The 26,680-nt window shown below is 44.4% G+C and overlaps 1 protein-coding gene across 3 annotated transcripts in view; it reads left to right on the forward strand.

The window, feature by feature from the left end:
* The window catches only part of RBM20 (RNA binding motif protein 20), a 204,087-nt gene that overhangs the window by 136,554 nt on the left and 40,853 nt on the right, over nt 1-26,680 (forward strand). For 2 of the 3 annotated variants that reach the window (XM_010332997.3, XM_010332999.3), the window contains exons 2-6: nt 8,830-9,913; nt 11,484-11,545; nt 12,482-12,573; nt 12,886-12,983; nt 25,359-25,490. In XM_010332997.3, the coding sequence (XP_010331299.2) occupies nt 8,830-9,913; nt 11,484-11,545; nt 12,482-12,573; nt 12,886-12,983; nt 25,359-25,490 (1,468 nt within the window). The remainder of the gene's footprint in view (nt 1-8,829; nt 9,914-11,483; nt 11,546-12,481; nt 12,574-12,885; nt 12,984-25,358; nt 25,491-26,680) is intronic. The other variant, XM_039465363.2, reaches the window with a different exon arrangement.

A 26,680-nucleotide genomic window follows, 5' to 3' on the forward strand; every position in this document is an offset into this window, starting at 1 on the left:
GAAAGCTGTGGGTCCATCTGGGAAATGTCTTTGTAGAGGAGAGAATTTTATAATAAAATATTTTTGGTATTGCATTTACTAAATCTTCAGGGATATAGGTAGGAGAGCCTCTGCACTGAACTGACTGCCCAGCAGAACAAGGTTAGAGGAAATGAAATTATTTCATGCTGGCTGGCCTGCAACACACGCCTCTGAACGAAGCCATATAAGTCATGGGCTGCATAACAATGTTCTGGTCAACAACGGATGGCATATATGGTGGTGGTCCATAAGGTTATAATACTACCCTTTTACTGTACTTGTCTAGGTTTAAACATGTTTGGATATGCACAAATACTCACCATTTTGTTCCAGTTGCCTCCAGTATTCCGTACAGGAACATGCTGTGCACGTTTGTAGCCTAGGAGCAATGGGGTATGTCGTATAGTCTGAAGCAGGCTATACCGTTTGGTTTGTGTAAGCACACTCTATGATGTTCACGTGACAAAACTGCCCAATAACATTTCTCAAGACGTGTCTCCATTGTTAAGCGGCACACAGCTGTATAGATAACAACAGTTTCCTTAAAAGCATTCCCGGGAGTGGCCAGGCGTGGAAAGAGCTTAATTTCTGAGCAGTGATAACGAGAGTTAATATTATTATCATGCTTTGCAGAGCACCTGCACATCATGTTTCATCTTTACAGTGAGTGGAACAGACATTACGATCTCCATTTGACGGATGAGGAAATTAAACCTTAGAGTCATCAGATTTCAAAGGGGAAGGGACCTTGGAGATCTTTTCATCCAGCTTTCTCATTTTACCAAAAAAAGAAAAACAAAAAACCTCTTTGAGATCAGGGAAAGCAACTGACCTAGGATCCCACAGGGAGTAAATAAGGGCTGCTGGGCCAGGCCCAGGTCTTCTGATTTCTAGTTGCATGATTTTTCACTCCGTCACTCTCCTCTCAACCTTCAGTGCATTAGAGGAAACTTGGTAGGTTAGGCATTCGTTCTTAAGGAGAAATTCTGTTGATAACACTCCGTGCGCTATTTTGTAAACACACACGTGTAGAAAAAGGCCCTTATTTTTCTGCTGTATCTATATGTAGATACAAACAGATAGATATACACACCACATGTGGATCTCACTGGGGAGATGTGGGTGGGACTGGACTTAGTCTCAAAGGGGACTTCAACTTGATCTGTCGAATATTCTTTTATTAAGAAAATTTGAAGCAAAAATGACCATTACAGTAGCGTTTGTTCATTTTGAATAATGGGCAGTGAATTCATAGGTGTTTGTTTTACTCTTCATATTTCTGTATTTTAAAAATTTCAAAAGAAAACAAATATGGATATTAAAAATGAATTCTCACCTACAGTACCATACCCTCATTTTATAAAAATAAAGAATATTTTAAAGAAAGAAAAATCGTTGAGAAGGAAGGAAAGAAAACTATACTCTGGTTCTCGTCAGTTAACATTAATCCTCTCTTTGCTTTAAGTCTTTCCTGTGTCGACACTAGCAGAATGTGTATTGTTTTCTCTGCATTTGCTTCAGGATCAGTTCTCTTTGGCGGGTATTGAGCCCTTCTAATAAGTTCAGCAGGAAAGGCAGGCCTCTCTTGTCAGCTCTAAACCCACCAGCTGCCCTGCTGTGACTGCACAATCCCCTGGTTCTGGAAATATGTTCTGCCTGGTAAGGAGCTACAGAGCATGATGGACCGAAAGCCTGAGGATCTGATACCAAACATGTTAGTTAAACTCATGCCCAAAGGAAGTAGGCCCAGAAACGTGGTTTTGGGAGCTCCCTTTAACAGTGTAAACAGAAGATAGGATATTGGCCTTGCAGTTTAAAAACCCTCCTTCAAGTTCCAGTCAAGTCCCTTATTCACTAGGTGACTTCACACAGTTCATTTGATCTTCTTTGGTCTCAGTCTTCTTGCTATAGACTGGAAATGGTCATATTTGACTGAGTTATCCATGCGTTGTTCTGGAGATGAGACAGCTAATGAAGTGAGAACACTTATTAACACGCCAACTGAAAAACACAAAACAAAAGAGAGATGATAGGATTATTATTGCTGTTATGAATCAGTCCAAGAGGTGTCATGGTGATATGAATCATCATATGGTAATGTTATGGCTAAGGCCCAAACACAGAATGGCAGCATTGACCCAGTAATCTCTAAATTAGTCACAGAGGCCAAGCTAGTAAAGATCCAGTAGCACTATTGTTATCAAGGAAGAGCATTATCCGAAAAGCAAGTAGCCTCACTCTTCCCTTTGCAAAGAGAAATTCACCTGGTGTATGTTGATGGGCATGTATTGCACCACAGCCACTCCGTCAGCCCTGAGGATGGAGGAGGCCTGCATTCCAGCCCCCCTCTTCTCTGTCTAGGCTTGTGACTTGGGCTGATTCACATAGGACACCAACTTCATTGGCTTTCACTTTTTTTTTTTTTTTTTTTGTCTGTAGAATGAGAAGTTAAACTAAATTGTCTCTAAGGCCTCACCTTGCTCTTAAAATTTGTGATCATTAGCTAGAGTTTGAACTTTATCCCCAATGTGACTGTTGTGTTATCACTGTCACCTTTGTAACCTGGCATTCAGGAACTGCCCCCTCTGGTTTGTGTCCTGACCTAGCTTCTAGAATCATTATAGCAAGCTGAGAATTTTTGATCTAGAAAAGACAAATGTTAAAAAGAAATTCCCACCTACAAGACCAAAAATAAGGAATATTTTAAAGAAAAAAAAAGACTCAGAAGGAAGGAAAACTATAATGTCGTTCTTGTTAGTTAAGTTGACCTTAATCATCTCTTTAAGTTTTTCCTCTGTTGACACTAGCAGAATGTGTCATAAAGACATGGAAAGGTCATAAATTCTCAACTCTAAAGATCTGACCTTGAGCATTGCATTTATTTGGCCACACCTTTATAGTGTGGTCAAACCTGAAAAACATTTTCTTGCCTGGTCACCAGCCCTCTCACCTTGATTACTTTCTCTATTTTAACACACAAGAAGAAATGGCACATTAATCACTCAACCAGTTGCACTGGAAACGAATTTGGATTCCTGAACTGGTTATCTTGGAAGATATTGTGCTTATTGCAAATGTGGCCGGTTGTTATCTGTTTAGGCACTACCATGCTCTGGGCCGTGGTTCTTTGGTTCCTGCTTCTGGATGGCTGCACATTACCAGGAGGGAGCTTGCTGATGCATCTATGCACATTCACTCTACTGCACTTCAGTTGTGTCATTCCACACCCCCTTAAAAGTCTTGGTTCTAACCAGCTAGATGTTAAGGCTGTCTCGGATCCCTCAAGCCCCATCCCTATCCCTGCTCTCTCCTCTCTTAGCAGTTGCCCACTCTTTATCTTCTAATCCTCTTTCCTCCCTACAATGATGATAGCGACCGGGTAGCTCCAACTATTGGGTCCTCACAGCCAATCCACTCCTGCAGAGGAAACTGGAGGGTGACCGGGAACCTTCAAGTCAATGTGGGCCACAGAAAAGAACCATCTTTAAATGCTGGTTAAATGCAGTGGTTTATGTAGGTTGATGTTCTTTAAGCAAATATAGTAAAGGAAATCCATTGCTTCATGTTTATAAAAGTTCAGAGTAGATTCAGGAGATGGTGGCTCAAGGCATTTCTAGGAGGTCATCAAGGAGCTGCCTGTAACCCGTCTTCAGGGCAGCATCTTCTGAATTGGCTATATTCTCAAGCAGGTTCTCATTAAGTGATGGCTTAACAACAATTTAGCAGCCTTGGCATGACAGAGAATCATGCCTGATAGCTCCAGCAAAGGATCAGAACCAATCACTGTAGCCAGGGGGATGTGGTTCTTCGACTAGCCAGGTCTGAGACACATCGCAAGGGCCCCTATTTGTGCAGAATTGGCCCCTGACTAAATTTCCAAAGGGTCTTTGGATGTTTGGTCAGATGGTCTGTACTCTGGGGGGATCAACTCATACCAGCAAGATCCAATCAGCCCCCACACCTACCACCACCTCTCTAGCCGAAGCTGCTTTGGCATCTAATTGTCCTGTGAATTGTGTTGGTTTTATATTGCTGCTGTAACAAATTGCCACTAATTTCATGGCTTATAACAACATAAATATATTATATTACAGTTCTGGAGGCCAGAAGTCCAAAACCAGCCTCACTGGACTACAGTGAAGGTGTTAGTTCCTTCTGGAGGTTCTAAGGGACAATCTTTTTCCTTGTCTTTCCTGGTTTCTAAGAGGTGGCCTCCATTTCTTTGGCTCATGGCCCCTTCCTCCATCTTCAAAGTCAGCAGCAAAACATCTTCTCTCCTCTCTGACTTCTGTTTCCATCCTTATATCTTCTCATCAACTCTGATCCTCCTGCCGCCGTCTTAGAAGGACTCCTGTGATTACATTGGGCATACCCAATTAAATTCAGATAATCTTCCAATCTCAAGATATTTAATTCAATCACATCTACAAAGTCCCCTTTTACCATGTAAGGTAACATACTCACAGCCTCTGTGGGTTAGAATGAGAAGATTTTCAGGGGATCATTATTCGCCTGCTGCAGGGATTATCCACTCAATTTCAAAAACTGGACTTAGAGAAAGAGGATACTGAAGCGCCTGCATTGGAGTGGGGATTTGTAGATAGTCCCTTAGGAAGGTGACTGTTACTTGCTTGTAGGTTTCCTTATTTACAACAGCAAAATTTATTTGCTTCTCGGGTGTATTTAGATTGTCCTTTCTGAGCTGTTTGTGGGTCTTTATCCACAGAATTGTGTACTCATAAAAGAGGTTTCTGTGTCACCTCAAAGCCACCAGGTTCTTATGAGCCATACCCATTATCTTCCTTCTTCATTTTGTTTGTGGCAATTACTTTGTGCCCACCAAGTGGGAAGCAGTGTGCTATGGAAATACAAGATTCTCCAAGGCATACTCCGTTCTCTTGTGGAACTTATGTCTAATGGAGTAGAAAGGCACGCACGCAATTATTTTTAACCCAACATGCAGGATGTGCTAAGTGATATAAAAGTGACAAACCAAGGAGTGGAAAGACAGCAGGGACATCAGGCCCAGCCCCCAGGGGTATCAGATCATGCACCCCAATTTTTGGTTCAGAAATATGATCACTAAGGGGCCAGGCGCGGTGGCTCACGCCTGTAATCCCAGCACTTTGGGAGGCCGAGGCGGGTGGATCACGAGGTCAAGAGATCGAGACCATCCTGGTCAACATGGTGAAACCCCGTCTCTACTAAAAATACAAAAAATTAGCTGGGCATGGTGGCACATGCCTGTAATCCCAGCTACTCAGGAGGCTAAGGCAGGAGAATTGCCTGAATCCCGAAGGCAGAGGTTGCGGTGAGCCGAGATCATGCCATTGCACTCCAGCCTGGGTAACAAGAGCAAAACTCCGTCTCAAAAAAAAAAAAAAAAAAAAAAAGAAAGAAATAGGATCACTATATGCACCTGAATTTCACTTTATTAACTATTGCAAGCTAAGAATTTTAGGGCTTAAAAAATAGTATGATATATTTTTTCTTCTAGGTGTTTGGATCAAAATAGGTGCTCAGCTCTGATGATTCAGGTGAAATTACTTCTATTCAAAGTTGACTAAAGGTGGGGACAATGAAAATTTGCTAGCCAAAGTAAAAATTAGGAAGAAGACCTGGTTAGTTTTCTTATTTTGTGCAGAATCTGAATGAATTAACTTCTGAAACCTAGGTCATACTCTGAAAAGGACAGGTTTCCCGTGGCTGACCTGCAAATACCCAGTGTGGCTGGCTTTCCTAGTTGGAAAGATAGCTCTTTCTCACGTGTCCTTTCAGGAGTAAGGGGAATCTCTACTCAGAGCTCTCTCCGGCCCTGAATGCAATTTTAGAAAATACAGCTGACTTCTCTGGGAAAAACAAAACCAACCTTGTCTTACTCTGGTCATGGAAACCAACTTGGCACCTCATTATCGCCTTGTTAGCAAGAACAGGCTGCATGATAGACAAACCTGGGAGGAAGAGTTGGCCCTGTGTGGGCAGGGTTTTGAGTTAAGCTTAATTGCTCTTCTAAAGCTCAGCTACTTAATACTACACAAGTCGAAATCTATCATCGGACTCTTGACCATCCATCCTCCTCTTCCTTCTGTATTCGTGCCGACATAGACATCGGTGCCTCCCCATTCTGCTGCGGTTGAATTTGTGCTGGCCACACAGGGACCCCAAGGCTCCTTTGCAGTCAGCATGACTCCCCAAAGGAGAACAAGGCTGTACCTACCTTTAACCTTGAGCGCCCCCTTCCCCCGTATTTTGAAATGTACCAGCCTGTCCTGTCCTTGGAGCATAGCAGGGCTGCTGGCTGGGGAAGGTGGTGTCACTTTTTAACAACTTATAGGCAATTTTTTATTTTTGATGCAAATGAGAGAGAATAACAAAGGCATTTTTATCTGGCTCTCAAATGTGCTTTGTACTTACATTGAAATGTGAGTGTGCCTGATGTTCTGGGAACTCCCTTCCAATAAGACAGTGTGGCAGCCCATGTCGCTTGCCACGTCTCCCGTTTCCTCCCCACCTGAGCTATCCCCGAGCCTCTCTCATTTCTGTTTCATTGTCATTGGATTTTTACTGAACAGAGCCTGTGATAGCAGAGACTAAGGTGTCCCTGTTAGGCCGCGTCTGCCCCGCACCGCCTAAGCATGCTTACTGTACAGCATGCATTGTCCATGGCAACCCCAATCTCCAATTTTCCAGTCCCCTCTTCCCATTCAAATGTCCTAGAATTCTAGTTCATCAACATTCTGAACATATTTCCTGATGACACTCACTTTTCAGAGGGGAATTGAAAACCTGGAAAATATAGTCTTAACCAACCCTGCCTGTGGTAACCGCATATCCCAGACATTCTGGGAAAGTCTGCCCAGTTTCCAGACCATGCACGCTGAGTACTGGTCCAGAAACCACCGTAGCTAACCAATATAGGTCACATGACAGACACATGTCAGACGGACACCCTTTCTACAGTGAGATTCAGTGAGAGTCTACCACCGCCACTACCTCAGATTCAGATTTTTTGACTTGTGATTTTTTGGTGATTCCTATGTTAGTTGGGTTTGAGAGCTCAGTTGAAGGAAACTGTGATATTGTGATATTTGGTCTTCATCAGGTTTCCCAGCATACAACTTCAAAAGTCTTTGGAATCACGTAACTATCCTTTTGCATGCTAATGAGTTGACAAATGTCTGGCAGTCTCTTAGGGTCTCTTTAGGATGGGGTCTGGTTACTGGAAAGACAACGGCAGGATTGAAGGGTTGGGACCTTCAGCCCCACCCCTAACCTCGGGTAAGGGGAGAGGAGCTGAAGGTAGAGTTGATCACCAATGACCAATAATTTAATCAATTATGCCTGTGTAATGAAACCTCCATAAAAATCCAGGAAGGACTGGGACGTGTAGAGGTTCCTGGAGAGAGGAGTGCCCGGGAGGACGGGGGAGCTCTACGCCCCTTCCCACACACGTTACCCCGTGTACCTCTTCCATCTGGTGTTCATTGGTATCCTTTTCAAATGTCCTTTCTAATAAGCCAATAAGACTAAGTGTCTCCCTGAGTTCCGGGAGCCTCTCTAGCAAATTAGTCTAACTCTAATTTACAGCCAGTTGATCAGAAGTATGAATAAAACAACCTGGGGCTTGTGATTGACATCCCAAGTGGGAGGACAGTGTTATGGGGCTGAGCCATCAACCCGTGAGATCTGATGCTTTCTCCAGGTAGATAGGATCAGAACTGAATTGGAGGACACCCAGCTGGGGTCCACTGCACAACTGGTTGCTTGCCTGGTGTGTGGAGAAAATCTCCCACACATCTAGTGTCAGAAATGATTCGTGTTGTGAACGTAGAGATGCTGAATGTGTTTGTTCTGGTATTCACACAGGAAGACAATTCATGTTGCTTTTGGATGTGAAATGAGGACAAGGATGAAAATGTGTTTGGCAAAAATGTAAACACAGTTCCCTCTGTATGCAATTGTGAAGCCTGTGCTTTTCACTTAACATTAGAGCATATAGATCTTTTCATGTCATTAAAGTGTTTTTGTTTTCGTTTTTTGTAACAGAGACCTTGGCAAATTCAAGATAGTGTTTACCATTGGCAATGATGGGAAAGGGTGAGGTGGGGAGAGCTGGCAACCAAGGGAGAGTTATGGTGTTGGAATGTTTTCTGTCTTAAGCTTGGTGCTGGCTATCCTTTTTTCAATGTCCCGAATGTTGCATAATAAAGTAGAAATGTAAACACCAATAGTAAAACGTTACTTAATATTTTATTATGTTGCTGTATTCTAATTTCCTCAGCTCAAATCCCATCTCCCTGTTGTTGGATATTTGTAATTTTCAACTTTGAACTCTTAAATAATATAGTATTGAGCATCTTTGGGTATCAATTTTTGTCTGCATTTGAGCTCACTTTCTCAGTTGAGAGTTACAGAATTGAATTCTAGGGTCAAAGACTATGGCTTAATAAATGCGTCTTGCCAGATGATCTTTGAACAAAGCCGTATGAGTAGCTTATCGTCGACATTGTGCCTGGTCCACTCTCTCTCCAACATTGAGTGCCATTTTTAAAAATTGCTATTTTGCTAGGCAAATATTTGTTTTGAATGGTTTTAGTTTATGTTTCTACTTACCAGTGAGATTGAACATTTTTCTATTGGAGTTTTTAAAAAAATGTGTATGTTCGAGCATGGGTTTTTTCACTTGGATGTGGGACCTGTATGGGAAGGTCTTGTTTATGTGGGAGGGGGAGCACAGATAATGAAGAACAGTCCCTTGCCCCCCTCATTGAAAACCAGCTGTGCATCTAGACCTCTGTCTTCCCGCAGTGCCGCCAAGCTCCTGGACAAGAACCCGTTCTCGGTCAGTAACCCGAACCCTCTGCTTCCTTCACCTGCCAGCCTCCAGCTGGCTCAACTGCAGGCCCAGCTCACCCTCCACCGGCTGAAGCTGGCACAGACAGCTGTCACCAACAACACCGCGGCTGCCACAGTCCTGAACCAAGTCCTCTCCAAAGTGGCCATGTCCCAGCCTCTCTTCAATCAACTGAGGCATCCGTCTGTGATCAGTGCCCCTCATGGCCATGCTGGGGTGCCCCAACATGCTGCAACTATACCCAGTACCCGGTTTCCCTCTAATGCAATTGCCTTTTCACCTCCCAGCCAGACTCGAGGCCCAGGACCCTCCATGAACCTTCCCAGCCAGCCCCCCAATGCCGTGGTGATGCATCCTTTCACTGGGGTGATGCCTCAGACCCCTGGCCAGCCAGCAGTCATCTTGGGCATTGGGAAGACCGGGCCTGCTCCGGCAACAGCAGGATTCTATGAATATGGCAAAGCCGGTTCTGGCCAGACGTATGGCCCTGAAACAGATGGTCAGCCCAGCTTCCTGCCAGCCTCGGCCTCAACCTCGGGTGGCGTGACTTATGAAGGGCACTATGGTCACGCAGGGCAAGATGGTCAAGCTGCCTTTTCCAAAGATTTTTATGGACCCAACTCCCAAGGGTCACATGTGGCTGGTGGATTTGCAGCTGAGCAGGCTGGGGGCCTGAAAAGTGAGGTCGGACCATTGCTGCAGGGCACAAACAGCCAATGGGAGAGCCCCCATGGATTCTCGGGCCAGAGCAAACCTGATCTTACAGCAGGTCCCATGTGGCCTCCACCCCGCAGCCAGCCCTATGAGCTGTATGACCCTGAGGAACCAACCTCAGACAGGACGACTCCTTCCTTCGGGGGTCGGCTTAACAACAGCAAACAGGGTTTTATTGGTGGTGGGCGGAGGGCCAAGGAGGAACAGGCCCTGCTATCTGCGCGGCCCCTGCAGGCTCAAGAGCTGAATGACTTTCACGGTGTGGCCCCTCTCCACTTGCCGCATATCTGTAGCATCTGTGACAAGAAGGTGTTTGATTTGAAGGTGAGTGGTCCCGGACAGGCTGGGAGCTGCAGCTGGGAGCCCGGGCAGGCTTTTCCCCACCACCCAACTCATGCTGCCAGTGGGCAAGGAACCGTTGCATTGGGATAACAGAATTTTGCCATCAGTATTCTTGATTAAAATCATAGAAATTAGGACCCAAAGGAATTTCAGAAATGTTTCAGGACCAGTCCCTTGCTTGAAGGTGAGTCAGAAATCCTTACACACTTTTTATAGATGAGAAAGCTGAGGCTGAGTCGGGGGAGCAAAAGATCCCACCTGGGTTGCAGAGATGGGTCTCAGGAACTCGAGTTTCCTACCTTCTCGTGGAGGGCTTTTCTGCTGGGGTATGCCTGGAAGCTACTGCCCCTTGAGTAGCCATATTGTAGTGAGTTAGAAAGGAAAAAGAGCAGAATTTTGGATCGGGGAACAGATGACTTCTCACTTGGAACCTAAACAAATTATTATAGAGAGCCTTGGCTTCCCCATCTGCAGAATGGAGATAAAGCCTTGTGACACCTTCCCAGTGGATGGAAAATGCTTTGAGTTGCTGCACACAGAGGTGTATGATAGTATAATTTTCCCCAAAAAATGTATTGGGGAAATACACACACACACAGACACACACAGACACACACACACACACACACACACACACACCCCTCTCTTCCCGCCTTGCCCCGGTGTTTTCTGATGCAGTGAAATATTTTGAAGCGATAAAAATTATACCAATTACCATATATTAAACCCTTTCTGTGTGCCAACAGTAACTCGTATGAGGTAGATATTATTATGATTTTCATTTTACAGATGAGAAAACCAAGGCCCAGAGAGATGAAATGACTTTCTCAGCCCCTCCCCGTATCACCTCACCAGCTTGAAAGTGGCAGAGTGGAGATTCCAACGTGGGTCCAGACCCCGCACCACTTAAGCTCGGGGCTGCCCGCCTCCCATCTCCCGTCCTGTCCAAAAGCATAATAATGTCCTTGCAGAGTGTGTGTCACACTGCAGCGTGTTGTGCACCTCTGTCTGGGTCACAGCATCCAGGTGCATCCCTGTGGCTCAGATGGGACATGCCCTCTGTCCTCCAGTCTTGGGAGGGGACTAGCTGACACTGGGAAGTACTCAAGGATTTTGTCTCTCATGAACTTTTTCTAAGGTATTATAAGTCACTATGAGTCTACCTGCCAGATTCTCCCTATGAAATAGGTGGGATCTTCCTGGGGGAAAGGAGAAGGGGTGGAAGGTGGGTGGTGGGTGGTGGGTGGTGGGTGCAATGGTCCATTGAGAGGGATAGAGGGAATCCAACTTGTGATTCCAGGAATCCAACTCCTGTTCAAGATGGGCATGAGACGTGTGGATGAGGGGCCGATGGAGCAAAGGCTAGATGGGGAGACAGGAACAGCGCAAGGAGGAGCCGAGGAGGGAGAGGCGGCAGGTGGGGGGATGTGTCTGCAGGCGGTCTGGCCTCTGGGAGCTCTCTGCTCCTGCCTGGCCAGTGACTCTGTGCTCCTCCTTTGCCCTCCCATGGCTTCGGGTCTACTTTGGTGACTTTTCTTTCCTTCTGACCTAGGACTGGGAGCTGCATGTGAAAGGGAAGCTGCATGCTCAGAAATGCCTGGTCTTCTCTGAAAAGTAAGTGCTGTTCAGAACAGGCCCATGTGCAGGCTCAACACATATTCATTGAGCACTTACCGTGTGTCACATGCTGTTTTGAGTGTTGGGGCGATAGCAGAGACCAAAACAGGCAAAGTTCCTGCCCTTCAAGGAGCTCATGCTTCATAGGGGCTAGAGAGATGATAAACAAAATCAACAAGTAAATTACAGCATCCCTGGTGGTAAATGTTGAGCAGAAAACACCGGGGCAAGGTGGGAAGAGAGGGGTGTGTGTGTGTGTGTCTGTGTGTGTCTGTGTGTGTGTGTATATGCACGCTTCCCTTTTCTGGCTTTCATTGTTTTCACTGTAGTAAGTTCACATAGGACTCACTATTTAAAATATTTTGAAGTATACAATTCAGTGGCATTTAGCACATCCACAAGATTGTGCAAGTGTTACGACTCTCTAGTTCCTGAACATTTTCCTTATTCCAAAAGGAAAGCCCATACTCATTAAGCAACCACTCCCCATCCCCCTAAGCCAGCCCCTGGCAACCACCCATCTGCTTTCTGTCTCTTGTGGATTTGCCTGTTCTGGACATTCCTGTAAATGGAATCATATGATATGTGGTCTTTCGTGACTGGCTTTTTTTTTTTTTTTTACTTGGCATAACATTTTCAAGGTGCATCCATCCATGTTGTAATATGTACAACCTTTCTATGGCTGAACAATATTCCATTACATGTATATATCACATTCTTGTTTATCCATTCCTCTTTTGATGGACATTTGGATTGTTTCCACCTTTTGACTATTGTGAATAGTGCTGCTAGGAACATTTGGGTACAGTTTTTGTTTGAACACCTGTTTTCAGCTATTTGGGGGTATGTAGCTAAGGGTGAAATTTCTGGGTCATATGCTAATTCTTTGTTTAACTTATTGAGGAGCTGGTTTCCCTTTTTCGCCCTCTCCAGTGCTGGCATCCGGTGTATTCTTAGTTCGGCAGAGGGAACACTGTGTGCTTCTCCTAACAGCACAGCTGTTTATCACCCTGCTGGGAGTGAAGGTGAGCAAGGCCCTGCAGGTCAGCAGCTTGAAGCAGAGATGGGCTTCCCACAGGCATATTACGTCCTGTCTTTAATAACAACGACTTCCTTGATGTCCCCTTCTTAATGTATTCTGGGCCCATCGGTATTCTCTGAGACACTTTAGACATAAAGCTTTGCTGATTATCAACATGTCCAGAGGTAAAATCATGCCGAACACCAATAATATGTGAAGGGGAAATGTTCTGTTTTCTATGCCTGCTTATGTTCTAATAATGACTTCCGATGTTATGTATTGGGTTTTCATCTAGTTTGTGTAATTCATCATTTAGATTATGCCTCAAATATCGGAACATCATATGCGCCCATTCCGGCAAGGTCCTTTGCTCAGTCAAGTCCCACATTTCCTTTGGCTTCCACGGGGACAAATGTGAGTAGAAACTTTCTCCAGAAATTAATGACAATGATTATTACTTTATTTATTTGTTTATTTGAGACAACCAGGCTGCAATGCAGTGGTGCAATCATAGCTCACTACAGTCTTGAACTCCTGGCCCCAAGTGATCTTTCTGCATCCGTCACCCAAAGTTCTGGAATTCCAGGTGGCCAAAGTGCTGGGATTACAGGTGGGAGCCACCATACCCTGCCTTGAATGCCTCTCTGTGTGCCAGTCACCCCGAAATGCTTGTTTCTTTCCCCTTCACCATGTTCTTCCAGCTCAGTATGCACCTGACATGCCAAATTGCACCTGACATGCCAAAGACTGAGAGGATGTTAACATCTTTTTTCACTTAAAGAATAGAGGGTTGGCAGGATTTTGAGGTCCAGACCCATTCATTCCTGGTGCCTTTCAATTTTCCACTCTGGGAATCACAAACTCTCCAGTTTCCAAGATGACACCACCAGAGGGGAGATGAGCATGTGACTCAGGCAGCCGAGGAGATCATCTACTTTCTGGCCGTAGATTGGTTCATGAATGGTGTGTGCCTGTAGTCCCAGCTACTTGGGAGGCTGCGGCAGGACAATCGCTTGAACCAGAGAGGCAGAGGTTGCAGTGAGCTGAGATCGTGCCACTGCCCTTCAGCCTAGGTGACAGAGTGGGACTCCATCTCAAAAAAAAAAAAAAAAAGAAAAAGAAAAGAAAAAAGAAAACATTTTCTCCATTGTTATTGTTGTCCTCAAGCGTTTGTAGTATCACCTACTATGCCTGGGTCTAGAGGTGCAGATCTGGCTTTGCGTCGTTCAGAAAAAATCCCCAGACAGAGGTTAAGAGCCATTTAATCCAGTTCGTCTAGTATTGAAACACATGACTAAAGAAGCTGACACAAATCCTTAAAATTGAAGGCATTCCTGGACTTTCTAGCATTCAGCGCTGTCTTAGAAAAAAAAAGTTTGAGCTTTTTTTTTTTTTTTTAAAGACTATTTGATGTTTTATTGAAGTGGACCATTTCCTATGAGAGAGTCATTTTGAAATTTGAATCAGAAAGTATATGAAAGTAAGGACTATGTACCAGTAGCAGTTACTGGTCTCTTGAGGAAATGGTTGGTGCTGTATGATGTTTTTGTTTGTTTGTTTCTTTTTAGTTTTGCTCTGTCTCTGCAATGCACACTTTAGTCCTCCAAAGCTCCTAACCTTCATCTGTCCTTTTTCACCAATGTTAACAGCTTCCTTTCTCTCTGGAGTTTCAGTTGTTTTGCTCCACCAGCCTACCCCCTGCCCCCCATCTGGCTTCACTTCTTCTCCCCTGGGCAGGAGGAAGGGGAGTGGGAGGGAAACTGTCTGTAAAACAACCCACATTTGTCTGAGCCCTGCTAGAGAGCCTCCGTTTGTGTGCCTTTGTCTGTGCCTTTGTTTTAGTGGTGTGAGTTGCTGCAGCCTCTTTCTCTCTTCTCCTGGGAATGAACACAAGCTCACAAGCGCCTGTCTCCATGTGCTGTCCCCTCTACGTGTTGGTGTGCAAAACCTCAGGCCAGCGAGCCATGAAGTGCAGCTCTCAGGCTCTGGGGAGTAAGTGGAAAAGCAAGGTGGTTCGTGATGAGATGTGAGGCCTGCCTGAGCCCAGGCTTCTGTTTATTTGTGTCTGTTGATTTGTGATGTTGAGTAGGAGAAACACTTGGAGAGAGTGCCTGTCTGGAAGCCCACATTTTGGTGAAAGAGAATTTTGTGGTTTCTCTCTCTGGGCTCTGCTTGCTCAGAGCCATGCCCAGGTCAATGGCAGCTTGAGGTTGGTCCCAGGAGACTGCAATGGCTAGATTCAGTAAGGCCTGTCCTTTGAGGTCAGATTCCTGGTAACATGACCTTGTGTCCTGTTGGGGGTATGGGCCATGAAGGTACCTCTGTGCTCACAACCCTACCCTGAGACTCCACTCCATGCACTGGGGGAGGGACTGTGACCGCAATGGGGGAGGCTGGATTGGGTGTCAGGTGGGCAGGGGCCAGGGCTTGTGGATTGACTCCAACCTGGAGTGGAAGGGATGGCATCAGCTGAGCCCCTCTGTAAGGGGGAGTGGGTGGGGAGCAGAGAGACATAGGCAGGACTTCTGCAGGCTGTCCCAGGCCTCTTTCCCTCCCTCCAGTGCCGCCCATTGAGCCAGAGACCCTTTCCTATGGACTTGGCTCTAGGGACCTAAGTTCAAGTCCTACTCCTGGAACCACCAGCTATGTGTCTCCAGGCAAGTCACTTTATTCTCTGAGGCTCTGTTTCCTTAAGGGGGAACAATAATGCCTTTGGAAGACAGTAAACAACTGGGTTTTCACCCAGCTTGTGTAATTTATTGTTTTGATGATTCCTCAAATCTCAGAACATCCCATGCAGCCCCGCAGCCCAGGCTTCTGGTTCAGCGACCAGCACCAGACAGTGGGAGCAAGGCTTGGGATAGACACAGTGTTGTCCTGCCCTTGTGAGGATCAAACAAGATAATATAAGGGACAATGATTTGGGAACTGTCGAGTACATAGGAAGTAACCGTGGCTGCTCTTGAGTAATGAGCACTTTTAACCCGTTTTGGCTGTGAAGAGTAAACCCATCCTGTCCAAGGCTGGCTCTGTCCACTGGCCATAGGATCTCATCCGAGTCTTGGTATCAGTGTTCCCCTTACACAAATCTGTCTAGTAATACCCAGAGTCGCACTTGCTCCACCTTAGAAATGCTGTGAGGTTCCCATGAATGCACTTGTAAATTACATACCAGCAAGCAGGTACAAGCAATCTGATGATTTGTGTGTTGATTCTAATTAATTCCTGGAATCTCTGAGTGCAGCATCCTCCAAACGCCTGGAGATGGGGAGTTTATCTGGCTTGAGCCTGGTGAGAAGCAACACAAGAAACATTTTGCTTTCTAAACTGGGAGCTAGCAGGGGTCAGAGAGCCCCAGACATTGTAGCATGATAATAACAACAGCCAACATTTATATAGTGCTTATTATGTTCTTAGCACTTTTGTTTTGTATTAGCTCATTTAATCCTCTAGACAACCCCGTGAGGTCAATATTGTTATTATCTTTCTTGTACAGTTGGGAAACTGAGGCTTAGAGACACTTAGTACCTTATATAAGGCCACACAGCTGATAAATGGAGGTAGTGGGATTTGAATCTAGGCAGCCTAGCTCTGGAACCCTCATTTGTAACCACTAAACCCTGCAGCTTCTCTGCTGGGATCCGAGGGGTCTCTTCCTTGCTGTGACCTTTCTCTTTAGTAAGCCCTTCTCACATCCCCCTCCCCCTTCCCCACAAGCCACTTGGGAGCTTCCAAGGCTGCATTGGGGGTGACAGGGACCTCTCTGGCCTTGGCCACTCATGGAGCAAGATGAAGAGGGCAGCCACACCTGGCATCCACATTCTTCCGCACCCCGACACATCTCCCAAGATGAACCCAGATGTTTGGAGGCTTTTTCTACAGACCCCGTGGAAGGGGAGAAGCAGCCTGTGACTGTTTTTATCACTGTAACTTCTGTGACGTCTTGCTGGTCACATGAGCTTCCCCAAGGCCATCTGGGGGACAAGGACAAAGCCTGCCCCAGACAATCCCTACATTGTCAGTGGCTTGATGTTCACTCACATCTTTCTGTCAGATTCTGGTCCCCGCAGTTTGGGATTGCCAAAAAATGGAATTCAATGCAGGTTTATCTGCCTTTAGGAAAACCTGAAATGCAAAAAGATTGACATTTGAAGACAAGCTGAGAAATGGAGAAATTATTAATCCACTCCTGAAAAATTGTTTGCAAGGCTCCTTTAAGTAGCAGGAGAGTCCCTCAGAAAAACTATTGATTCTTTTTCTGCCTACAAACACTGACCTCCAAAGATAAGGGGTGATTACTCTGCTGCCAAAGGATAGTTTTCCTGTGAGGTTTTTTTTGTTTGTTTGTTTGTTAGTTTTTGGCATATACTTTTCTATTGTTTTTCGGCTTATAAAACTTATGCTTATTGTGAAACTCCAAACAGAAAAGAAATAATAAGGAAGATGAAATTCCCTGATTATTTCCCTTTCAGCTCCCACAGAAATCCCATTTTCCTCCACAAGTGAGGTCTGGTCCTGCACTGGCATTTTTTATGTCCAATTCCACTTACATACATCTTTTCAGAAACACATTTTGTTGAGTAAAACCAGGAACAGCCAGGACCCCGCCACTGTATGATCAGATCACTAATGTCTGTGGAGCGACGAGCAGTTGCTGCCTCTAGAGCTCCCTGTTTTTAAGCAAGGGAAGACCAAAGCGACACAGAGCTCGGGAAATGAGCCTTCAGGACGTGTCTGAACTGCCACAAATCTAAAAGAACCACAAAGACCATCTGCCACTGCCACCAATCCCTTCTGGGGACAGCCTGGGCTGCATTTAAATTTCTCCCACCTCTGCTGGAATCTCAGTGTTTCGTTGCCATGTTTATTTTTTGTTTGCGTTTTTTTCTCATTTTCTTTTCTTTTACTTTTTGCTGTTATTGATTGATTGAGACAGAGTCTCGCTGTGTCACCCAGGCTGGCGTGCAGTGGAGTGATCATGGCTCACTGCAACCTCTGCCTCCTGGGCTCAAGTGATCCACCTTGGCCTCCAAGTAACTGGGACTACAGGCATGTGCCACCAGGCTCGGCTAATTTTTGGAGACATGGGGTGTTGCCGTGTTGCCCAGGCTGGCTTGTTTATTTTTCACAGAGACGGGACACTGCGTTGACAGTTGCATGCTATGTTTGCTGGTGGTGAGGTGATTTGTATCTGTCCCAGCCCCTCCCACCCCACTCCAGGGTCCCCAGAAATGGGTGTTCACTTTCACTGAAGCTCCTGCCATTTGAGGCCAGGCACTTTCTCTTTGGCTGCCTCAGTCATCGTAAACAGAGTAATCAGGTTTCTGGAAGGGGCCTTGGGGCCTTCTTGGCCTGTGAAAATAGTTTTCTCCTGCCTGCCTGAGATGTACTTTGTCTGTGACTGTCCCTGTAAAGCCACCCTGCAGTTTTCACAGCCACCTTGGAGTTCATTTAGTGCCCGTATATATAATCCCTGACTTGGGATGATACACATTGTTTTTATGGGTTCTTTCTCACCAAGACCCCGCCTGTTGGGGAACTTGAATAAATAAGGAAATGAAGGGTCAGGAAAATAGAAATGTCTCTGGAAGGCCAGAGGTTTAGTCACAGGCTCTCCCTCAGATTACTGGCTGTTTCTAGAACATCCATCTGTCTGCCCTGGCCCTCTGAATGCCTGGCTCAGAGCACTCTGGTCTCCTGACTTCTTCGAGCAGGAGGACTAGGAATTGATGTGACGTATGCTACCGGCCCCCTCCCCCACCTTTCCAGCTCTGTCATTGCTCCTGTCCCTCCAGCAGAGGCCACCTTGTGCTTTTTCAAAGAGAGCAAAGACGGGAGACAGGATACCTGGGTAGGTTTTGTTTTGGAATTTGTTCTTTTCTTTTTACAGCCCTTTTTCTTATTGGAAAAGCAATATGAACATTGTATAAACAATCTTAACAGTAACAGAAATAAAAAAGAAAAGTAACTTTGCAGAGAAAACTGAAGGTAAATGCTTTTGTTAAAATGATATATCTCTAGCTAGTGTATGTGTGTGTGTTTTATTCGTGAAAGTAAGTTTTTGGACATAGATCAGATAATGTCATATAATCTGTTATGTAATTTATTTTTTTTCACCTAACGTAAGCTTTCAATACGTATTTAATTTGATTTCTAGACATCTTTTTACATCATAACATAAATAATTCCTATTTTGCAACTTCACTTTTGTGTTTACCTTAATTTATCAAGTCTGGGATTGATAGGTTTTTTCAGTGACACCTGATTTTAATCACAAATCTGCCGCTGTTTAATTGAACACAGATTAAAATCCTTAACTTCACTCAGGCCTCATTGTCCTCATATACGGCGTGTACCAAATGACCTTCCAGTTTTAACGTTTGTGACTACAGTTTCCAGAGATGTTGCTGAACAGGTCAATCGTCCAAGATCCATAGGCAATCCTATGGATTTACCAGTAAAAGTAAATTGACTCTAAGTCAAAAGCAATATGCTCTGTAAAATATTTGAGAGTATCAATAAAGGCAACTGTGTCTACCCGCCAAGTTAAGCCAGGATCCATAGCTACGGAATTCGCACCCATTTGCTATCTGCATCATAGGTTCAAAATCAGTCATGAGAGAAAATATTTGTCATGTCTGTCCTTAGGCATGTTTAGAACAAAACCAGCGGAGGCCCACAGACTCTGTGCCAGATAAAATCAGGTCACATGTAAGAGAGATGAGGCTAGAGCAGAGAAATCGTTTACTGAAGATCGAAACTACACTTTGCAGCTCTAGGAAGCAGTTTGAGAGACCGCTCTCACCCTGCAGGCCTGTTACCCTAAGCCAGATTTTTATTGCAACTCTAAATTATTTGAACTTGGGCCTCTTCGTTGAACTCATCTATGAAGCCTGTTTCTACCTGCACCAAGGGGCTAGAAGTTCTCAAAATCTTCATATACAAGTCTGTTTGCTTCTTTTGCATTTCTATCCAGCTATAAAAGAGTTGAGGGTCAGTGGAGAGGTCTGGGACCCAGCCATGTGAACCAATACGAGCACCATCTGGTTTTAAAGGAGCAGCCTCAGCATGTGAAAACGCACGACCCAGGGCCCCTGATCCCATGTGGGGGTACTCAAGGTCAGTGCTGGCCTGCAGGCAGGCTAAAGCCTCCCTGAGGCTGAAAAAGGGTGATGCTCCCTTTAGCCTGGTAATTAAGGGTTTGGAAAAGGATGATGCTCCCTGCAACTTAGCTCTCTTAGAGATTTGACCTCTGCTAAAAAGTTCCCAGTGCACACATCAGGTGTGCCTCCAGGGCACTCAGCAGAGTCCATCAACACCTGGACCTGGACTTCTCCCCTACAGTATGTCTTTTAAAATTTATTTTTGGTAACTTTTAATATATTTCAAACTTACAGAAAAGTTACAAAAAGGCATAAGGAACTCCCATATAACTTTTGTCCAGATTCACTTCACTACTCCTTTACATTTTGCCCCATTTGCTTTGTTACTTTCTCTGTATCTTCTATCAATCAATCAATCATCTGGTCAGCTATGCATTTTTCACGAAATTATTTTTAGAGTAGGTTGGTGACATTGTACTTCTTCACTTTCAGCATGAATTTCCTAAGAATACAACTTTCTCTTACATAATCACAGCAATATTTTTTCCCAATCCAGAATCACTGTTGTGGGGAGGAAGGAGATGAACATGATTTACAAGAACCTACCTAACGCCAGGCATTGCACCAAAACATCTGACTTTCACGGTGGCATTTCATCTTCTCAGCAGTTCTATGGAATCCATTGTAATTATCCCTGATTTACAGACAAGCAAACTTGGGCTTGGAGAAATTCAGTAACTGGCCTGCAGTCACAGGGGGAGCAGACACAGAGTCAGGTCTGTCTGATTCTCCCACTGCCCTGACCTTGGTGTCTGGTGACTATAACACACACCCTTGACATGGGTCTGTTCTTGGAGATGCCCCAGAGCCTGGTGTCTGTAGTTCATCTGTGTATCATCTCAACTCTTTCTAGGCACTGCGGCAGCAGAATTACTCGGTACTCAGAGAGCTGCAGGGTTCATAAACAAGGTGCTCACTGCTTGGAGCTTATCTTCGGTCCTGTAAAGATGAGACCACCACCAACACAGGCAAACATGTCTGAAAGATGAACATGCCTGTGGATGGATGCATGGTTAAACAGCCGATTACACAGAGAGAGAGGACAAACGTTACATTCATTTGGACAGGGAGTGGGAAAGACATGGATTTCCTGTTTATGCTGAGCACAGTTGGAGAAAGCTATCATTATCCTGCTTCTCAGGGTTTAGCTTGTCAAGGCGTCTGGGAGGAGTGGAATTTTTGAACTTAGAGCCACATAAGCATATATATTTTTTACATCTGGAAAGGACTTTAGACCTATAGGTCACCTCCCTCATTCCAGACATGGGGAAATGAAGGCTCAGAAAAGGAAACTAGTTTGTCTCTGTCATGCACCTAATCAGTGGCTGAGCTGGGGATCAAACCCAGGTCTTCTGTCTTCTAGAATGATGTTCTTTCCTCTAGAAAGTCCCAAGATTTTTATAGCTCAAGTCCCCTTTCATTATTTAGTTCCACCCCAAGCAGCCACTGTCCCGCATTTTCATATTTGGAAAGATTTTATCTGCCAAAGTGCTTGTTTTAATGAGTAACTAACTGGTGAACCGTTTTTATTAATCAAAGACAGAGACACACCAATTAGACTTTCTGATTAGCCTAAGAGCTAACCAGTGTTAAAATACACACTTTAAATGAATTAAACTTAACAGAGTTTAATTTAATTGGGCAGCCCTCAGAACCAGAAGAGGTTCAGAGAGCTCCTCTGCACCACATGGGCAGGCAGCAGTTATGGACAGAAAACCGAAGCAAGGTACAGAAACAGCTTCATTGGTTACAGCTCCATGTTTGCCTGATTTGAACATGGTCTGATCAGTTGGCTGCCTGTGATTAACTGAAGCTTGGCTGCTATGATTGGCTGAGACTTAGCTATGTGTTACAAAAGTACACTACTTTAGGCTTTCACCTAGTTGATGTGCTAAATTGCAGTAATTACATAAGAACTCAAAGTATGGAGGCAAACTCAGGCCGAATTTAACACCAGATTACCATATTGATAAAGAAACTCAAAAGTATGATCTCAACTTGCATCTTTCAATGTCAAAAATAATGTTTAGCCCTCCCCTGCCTCCTATAGTATTATTACCTTCGAAGACCTTTAAGGGCTTATAAGAGAGCCCAGGTTGGGAATTACTGCACAGCTTGGTGATGCTTGCTCAAGTACTCAGGATTGCCAGTGCCCCCAATGTGCAAACTGTACCTTTCATGTACCACCCAGAGACCTCACTCCCCCTTCTGCCCTTCTCACTTTCCTTCCTCACTCCCTCCCTTTCTCCCTCACCATTCAGATCTCCCACTGGGCACAGGGCAAATAATAGCCATGTTTATTTAAAGTGTAATGAGAATAGGCACGAGTGATAATACGTAGTATTGTACATCTTTTATGAATCAATTATAGTTTTGAACCTAAATGGAGTTTAACAACAACCAAAAGATATTTCCGATCAATGGCAGAAAAGAACTTGATGAACTATCCTAAATAAAATATTGGCAAAAGAATAGAACACATAAAAATTAATTTATCTTTCTAACTGGATAGGTTTTACCACATGCCCTGAAGCCAGACACCACACAACAGCAAACTATTAACCCAGAGATTCTCAAGATTTTCACTTCATGACTCACTTGGAAAATGATCTGCTATAAAATGAAGAAGTTGCTCATGGTCACTGGAGGGGCTTGGCCTTCAGCCTGAGGGATCAATATCTTGGCACTCCTATAACCATTTGCTCTAGATGTAGCTCATAGTTCGAAAGCTCCAGATTACTGTTATCTGGAAGACTACGAAAAACCTCATTATTATCTTAATAAATGACAACAAGGGAATTGGTAAAATCCAACTTCTATTTCTGATTAAAATCTTGGAAGAGAAAGTACTCAGAAGATGTCCTTTTTAACATTTGAGTGGGAATTTCCATTGAGACCCATTCCTTTTAGTGCCTTTGGTAATGACATCTGCAGCGTGAATACTTCTCTCCTCTGGTGACCGGCGGCTGCGAAGTCGTTTATTCTACTACCCAGCAGCAGCAGTTGCTGTGCTGTGCTCCAATAAGAGCCTCTTGAGTTGTCCTTTCAGTCCGAAGGAGACAATGGGAGAGGCGCTGGCCCTCATGCCTGTTCACTAGGCAACTGGACCGGCCACCAGCAGGATTCGCCCGGAACTGCCTTGGGTGTCTGCTCCATTGTCCAAGCACACATTAGCCCAGGCTAACCACAGCAAAGTCACATGGGGCAGAAACGTGCCTCGCTAAGAGGAGACCAGGCAGAGCGCCCAGCCTCAGCTCTCCTTGTGATAAGCTCAGAGGACCAGCCACTCTGCCCTGCTTGAAAGCTCAGCTGTGTCTGCATGTTTATGTGAACATTCACCCTAGTGGGAGGCAAAGATTCTGCCTCTTAATAGCCTTTCTCCTTTCATCTCTGCAGAAGGGTTCAGTCCTCACTAGCCAGGCTCAGTCTCAAAGTCTCCTAGGTCATGGAGAGTCCATTTGCACTTTAGGGAGATGAGGAGCTGCTTTGGCAGCTGCCTGAATCCTGCTCCCCTTTGGGAATGTGCTTCGTCTCTGGACATTGCAGAGTGGGAGGTCGGAGAGACGCACTCTTAAGCTTCTGCAATTCAGGGCTCAACCATAAAAGGAAATTCTTGTTGACTGTAATTGCTTTCAGCTCAGATGAGACAAATGAGGGCTCTTCATGGTAGAACTACCCAAGTATTAGCCCTTGTTAGGGATGACGTCTCAGACGTTCCCCCCTGTATTACCTTAGCAGAGTCGGACCCACATCAAATGTAATTAGATGTTGAAGTTCAGTTTAACATAGAAAATTGTGATTATGCAAATGTAGGCTATGCTATCACAATGTGTTTCAGTTTTGGAAAATTATATCCTTCTCTTCCACTGTGGGTTGGTTTATGGTTACTAATTCTTGACCCTCCCAGGGATTCCAGGCTCATTAAGGTTTGCACAAAACAGACAGACACACTTCCTTCCTCCAGGAGCTTTGATCAGGGCAAAATGCTGGCTTCCAAACTGTGTTCCTTAGAGGTGCCTTTGAGACTGCCAGGTGGAAGTGGTGCCAGGGTGCTGGACCCCAGGGTTTGACCAGAAGAGCTCCTCTTTTGTTTGTTGGATACATTGGGATAAACAAGCTTTATTTGAAGAAAGGATTCCAAGCTAAAAATGTCTTGAAAACCACTGCCCTAAACCACAGGTTGTTGCTGTGAATGTCAATGCATATGTATTAGAATCCCACAAACTTTTCTATGTTCTTTTTTCTTTATTGGAATTGTAAGTCAGATAACAGGAGGTATATATGAAGAAGGTTTGGCATGTCTCATCTTATTGCCTTTCCGTTCTTCTCCTCTGAAGATAACCAGCATTGACAAGTCGATATATATGCTCCATACCTTTCTCTGCGCTAATATTCTTTAAGCATTTTTTATTGGAAAAAATTTTAAACATACAGAACAGTAGAGACCAGTATAATTAATCTTTGTATACCCATGACTCAATTCTAATAATTATCAAAATTTTACAACATTTTCTTCATCTATGTTTTTCTCATATATTTGTTTTGTTTTCCAAAAATGGCATCATAGCACACATACCACTTGGTAACCTGCTTTTAACTTAAGAATCTGTCTTTATAATTATTCCATATCACCAAAGTGAATCACTTGAGGCCAGGAGTTCGAGACTAGCCTGGGCAATACAGCAAGACCCTGTCTCTACAAAAAATAAAAATAAAAACATTAGCTGGGTGTGGGGGCTCAAGCCTGTAGTCCCAGCTATTCGGGAGGCGGAGTAGAGAGGATGGCTTGAGCCCAAGAGTTCAAGGCTGCAGTGACCTATGATTGTGCCACTGCATTCTAGTCTGAGTGGTATAGCAAGACTCTGACTCCTAAAAAAAATTATTCTATATCAGCACATTTATCTCCTTCTTGTCATGGGTATGTAGTTCTCTGTTTTATGATTGAACATCATTTACTCAAACATTCCCCTATTGTTGGGCATTCAGGCTGTTTCCAACATTTTTTGCTACCTAATAAATTACTGTAATAAATTTTCTTGCACATGAGCCATCACATATTGGGGTGCTGTTATTTCTATAGGACACATTTCGAAGAGTGGAATGGCAGGATCATGGGCTCTGTATACTTTGTTTTATGTAATATTGCTAAAGTATATTCTCAAAAGATTATTGATACTCAACCTCCCACTAACCACATGTGGATATGCTCATTTCTTCATATTCTCCACAGCCCTGGAAGTTATTGCTTATTAAAAATATTATTATGACATAGTGATACACACCTGTAGTCCCAGCTACTTGGGAGGCTGAGGTGGGAGAATCACCTGAGTCCAGAAGTCAAGGCTGCAGTGAGCCGTGTTGACACTACTGCCCTCTAGCCTGGGCAATGGGAGTGAGACCCTGCCTCAAAAAAATATGCATTCTGAATCCTTCTGTAAAGAGAGAGAATAAAACTGATATTTTATGTATGTCTGTGAATGGATTTTTTCTGCATTCAATTTGTAAATTATAGTTTTGCAATCATCGTTCGGGGGAAAGATAGCCATTAGGAATATCTGGAAGAGAGAGGAAAAGGGAGAGGTCTTCGGAAGACCACTGCTGATCCTTGTGCCCATTGTTTGCACAGTGGAAAGGGGCTGGCCGCGTGGTGCACATCTGCAATCTCCCCGAAGGAAGCTGCACTGAGAATGACGTCATTAACCTGGGGCTGCCCTTTGGAAAGGTCACTAATTACATCCTCATGAAGTCGACTAATCAGGTAGGTCTGGGTACTTTCACGCCAGTGTGTATGCGACAGACCACACATTAGTGAAAGGGAAATACATAATTTTTGAAAGAAGCCACTCTTAACATAAAGAGGTGACGCATAGCTGGCCTTCTGTTAGCATGGCATAGACGTTTTTGTTGTTGATTTTTTGTTTGTTTGTTTGTTTCCCTTAGTTTCACTCTATCCTTCTAGTCATGGGTACAGGCCTTTGTGAATTGCCTAGGGGTGAGAGGAGGTGCTTTGGAATGAGGCACTCATTCACATAGAAGAGGTAATTGGCCCCCAAAATAAAAATCTATGGACTGAGTCTCTTCAGTGTGTCGTCAACCGCCTGAGCTAATGCTAGAGTCTTGTCTTCTAAGCTTATCCTATCTGATGGCCTGGATTTGGAGCCAGCCAAGAACCTGGGACTAGGTATTTTTGCTGGTCCTCGATGTCAGCAGGCGAGGCCCTTTGTCTCACAGCAGGAGAGTAGGAGTTCGAGAATGGATGGATGCTTAGTAAGTCTAAGGAACTAAGAATCCTTAATCTGTGGGAGTTGACTGAGCCCTTGGGGATGGAGTACGTTTGTCTTCATTTGTAAAGTCAGGTGGGGAGTTTATACTCCCAATGGTCAGGAATCAGAATACTTTATCTTTTAATGAATGTTTTTACTTTATGAATCAGAAGAACAGGCATAGGAGAGATTATTTTCTTAAAGAAGGGTGCACTTTAGAGTCTCATAGCCGTATCAAGTCATTAGCTGTCTCTCTCTCCATCAGCCTGGGGTGAGACTACTCACTTGTCTCTGTTCCTACTTCTTAGAAATTCTACTTTGGATAAATGCACAGAATTCAACTTGCAGCATTGATGTGGTGAGAGTCCCTAGATTAGTATTATTCCCATTTGACAAGTGAGAGCTAGAGGTGCTGAAAAGTTTAACAAGAAAGAGGCACTTAGAAAGCTGGGTGGCAGAATGTGAAATAAAACCCAGAAGTATCTTGCTTAGTCACCCATGCTAATGCCATAGTCTATGACAGCATAGAGAAAAGCTGTGCATCTGAAATTCAGAAATAAATATGAGAGAAGGAAGGGGATGAGCTTGTTTAGCCCCTTCAGTTCAAGGAAATGAGAGTATTAGGGTCTCACAACGAGGGCTTCCCTGTCACCGACCCCTTTTCCCTTGTAGCATAGAGGAATCA

The sequence above is a fragment of the Saimiri boliviensis genome, chromosome 12 (genome assembly GCF_048565385.1).
Source record: "Saimiri boliviensis isolate mSaiBol1 chromosome 12, mSaiBol1.pri, whole genome shotgun sequence".
NCBI lineage: Eukaryota > Metazoa > Chordata > Mammalia > Primates > Cebidae > Saimiri > Saimiri boliviensis.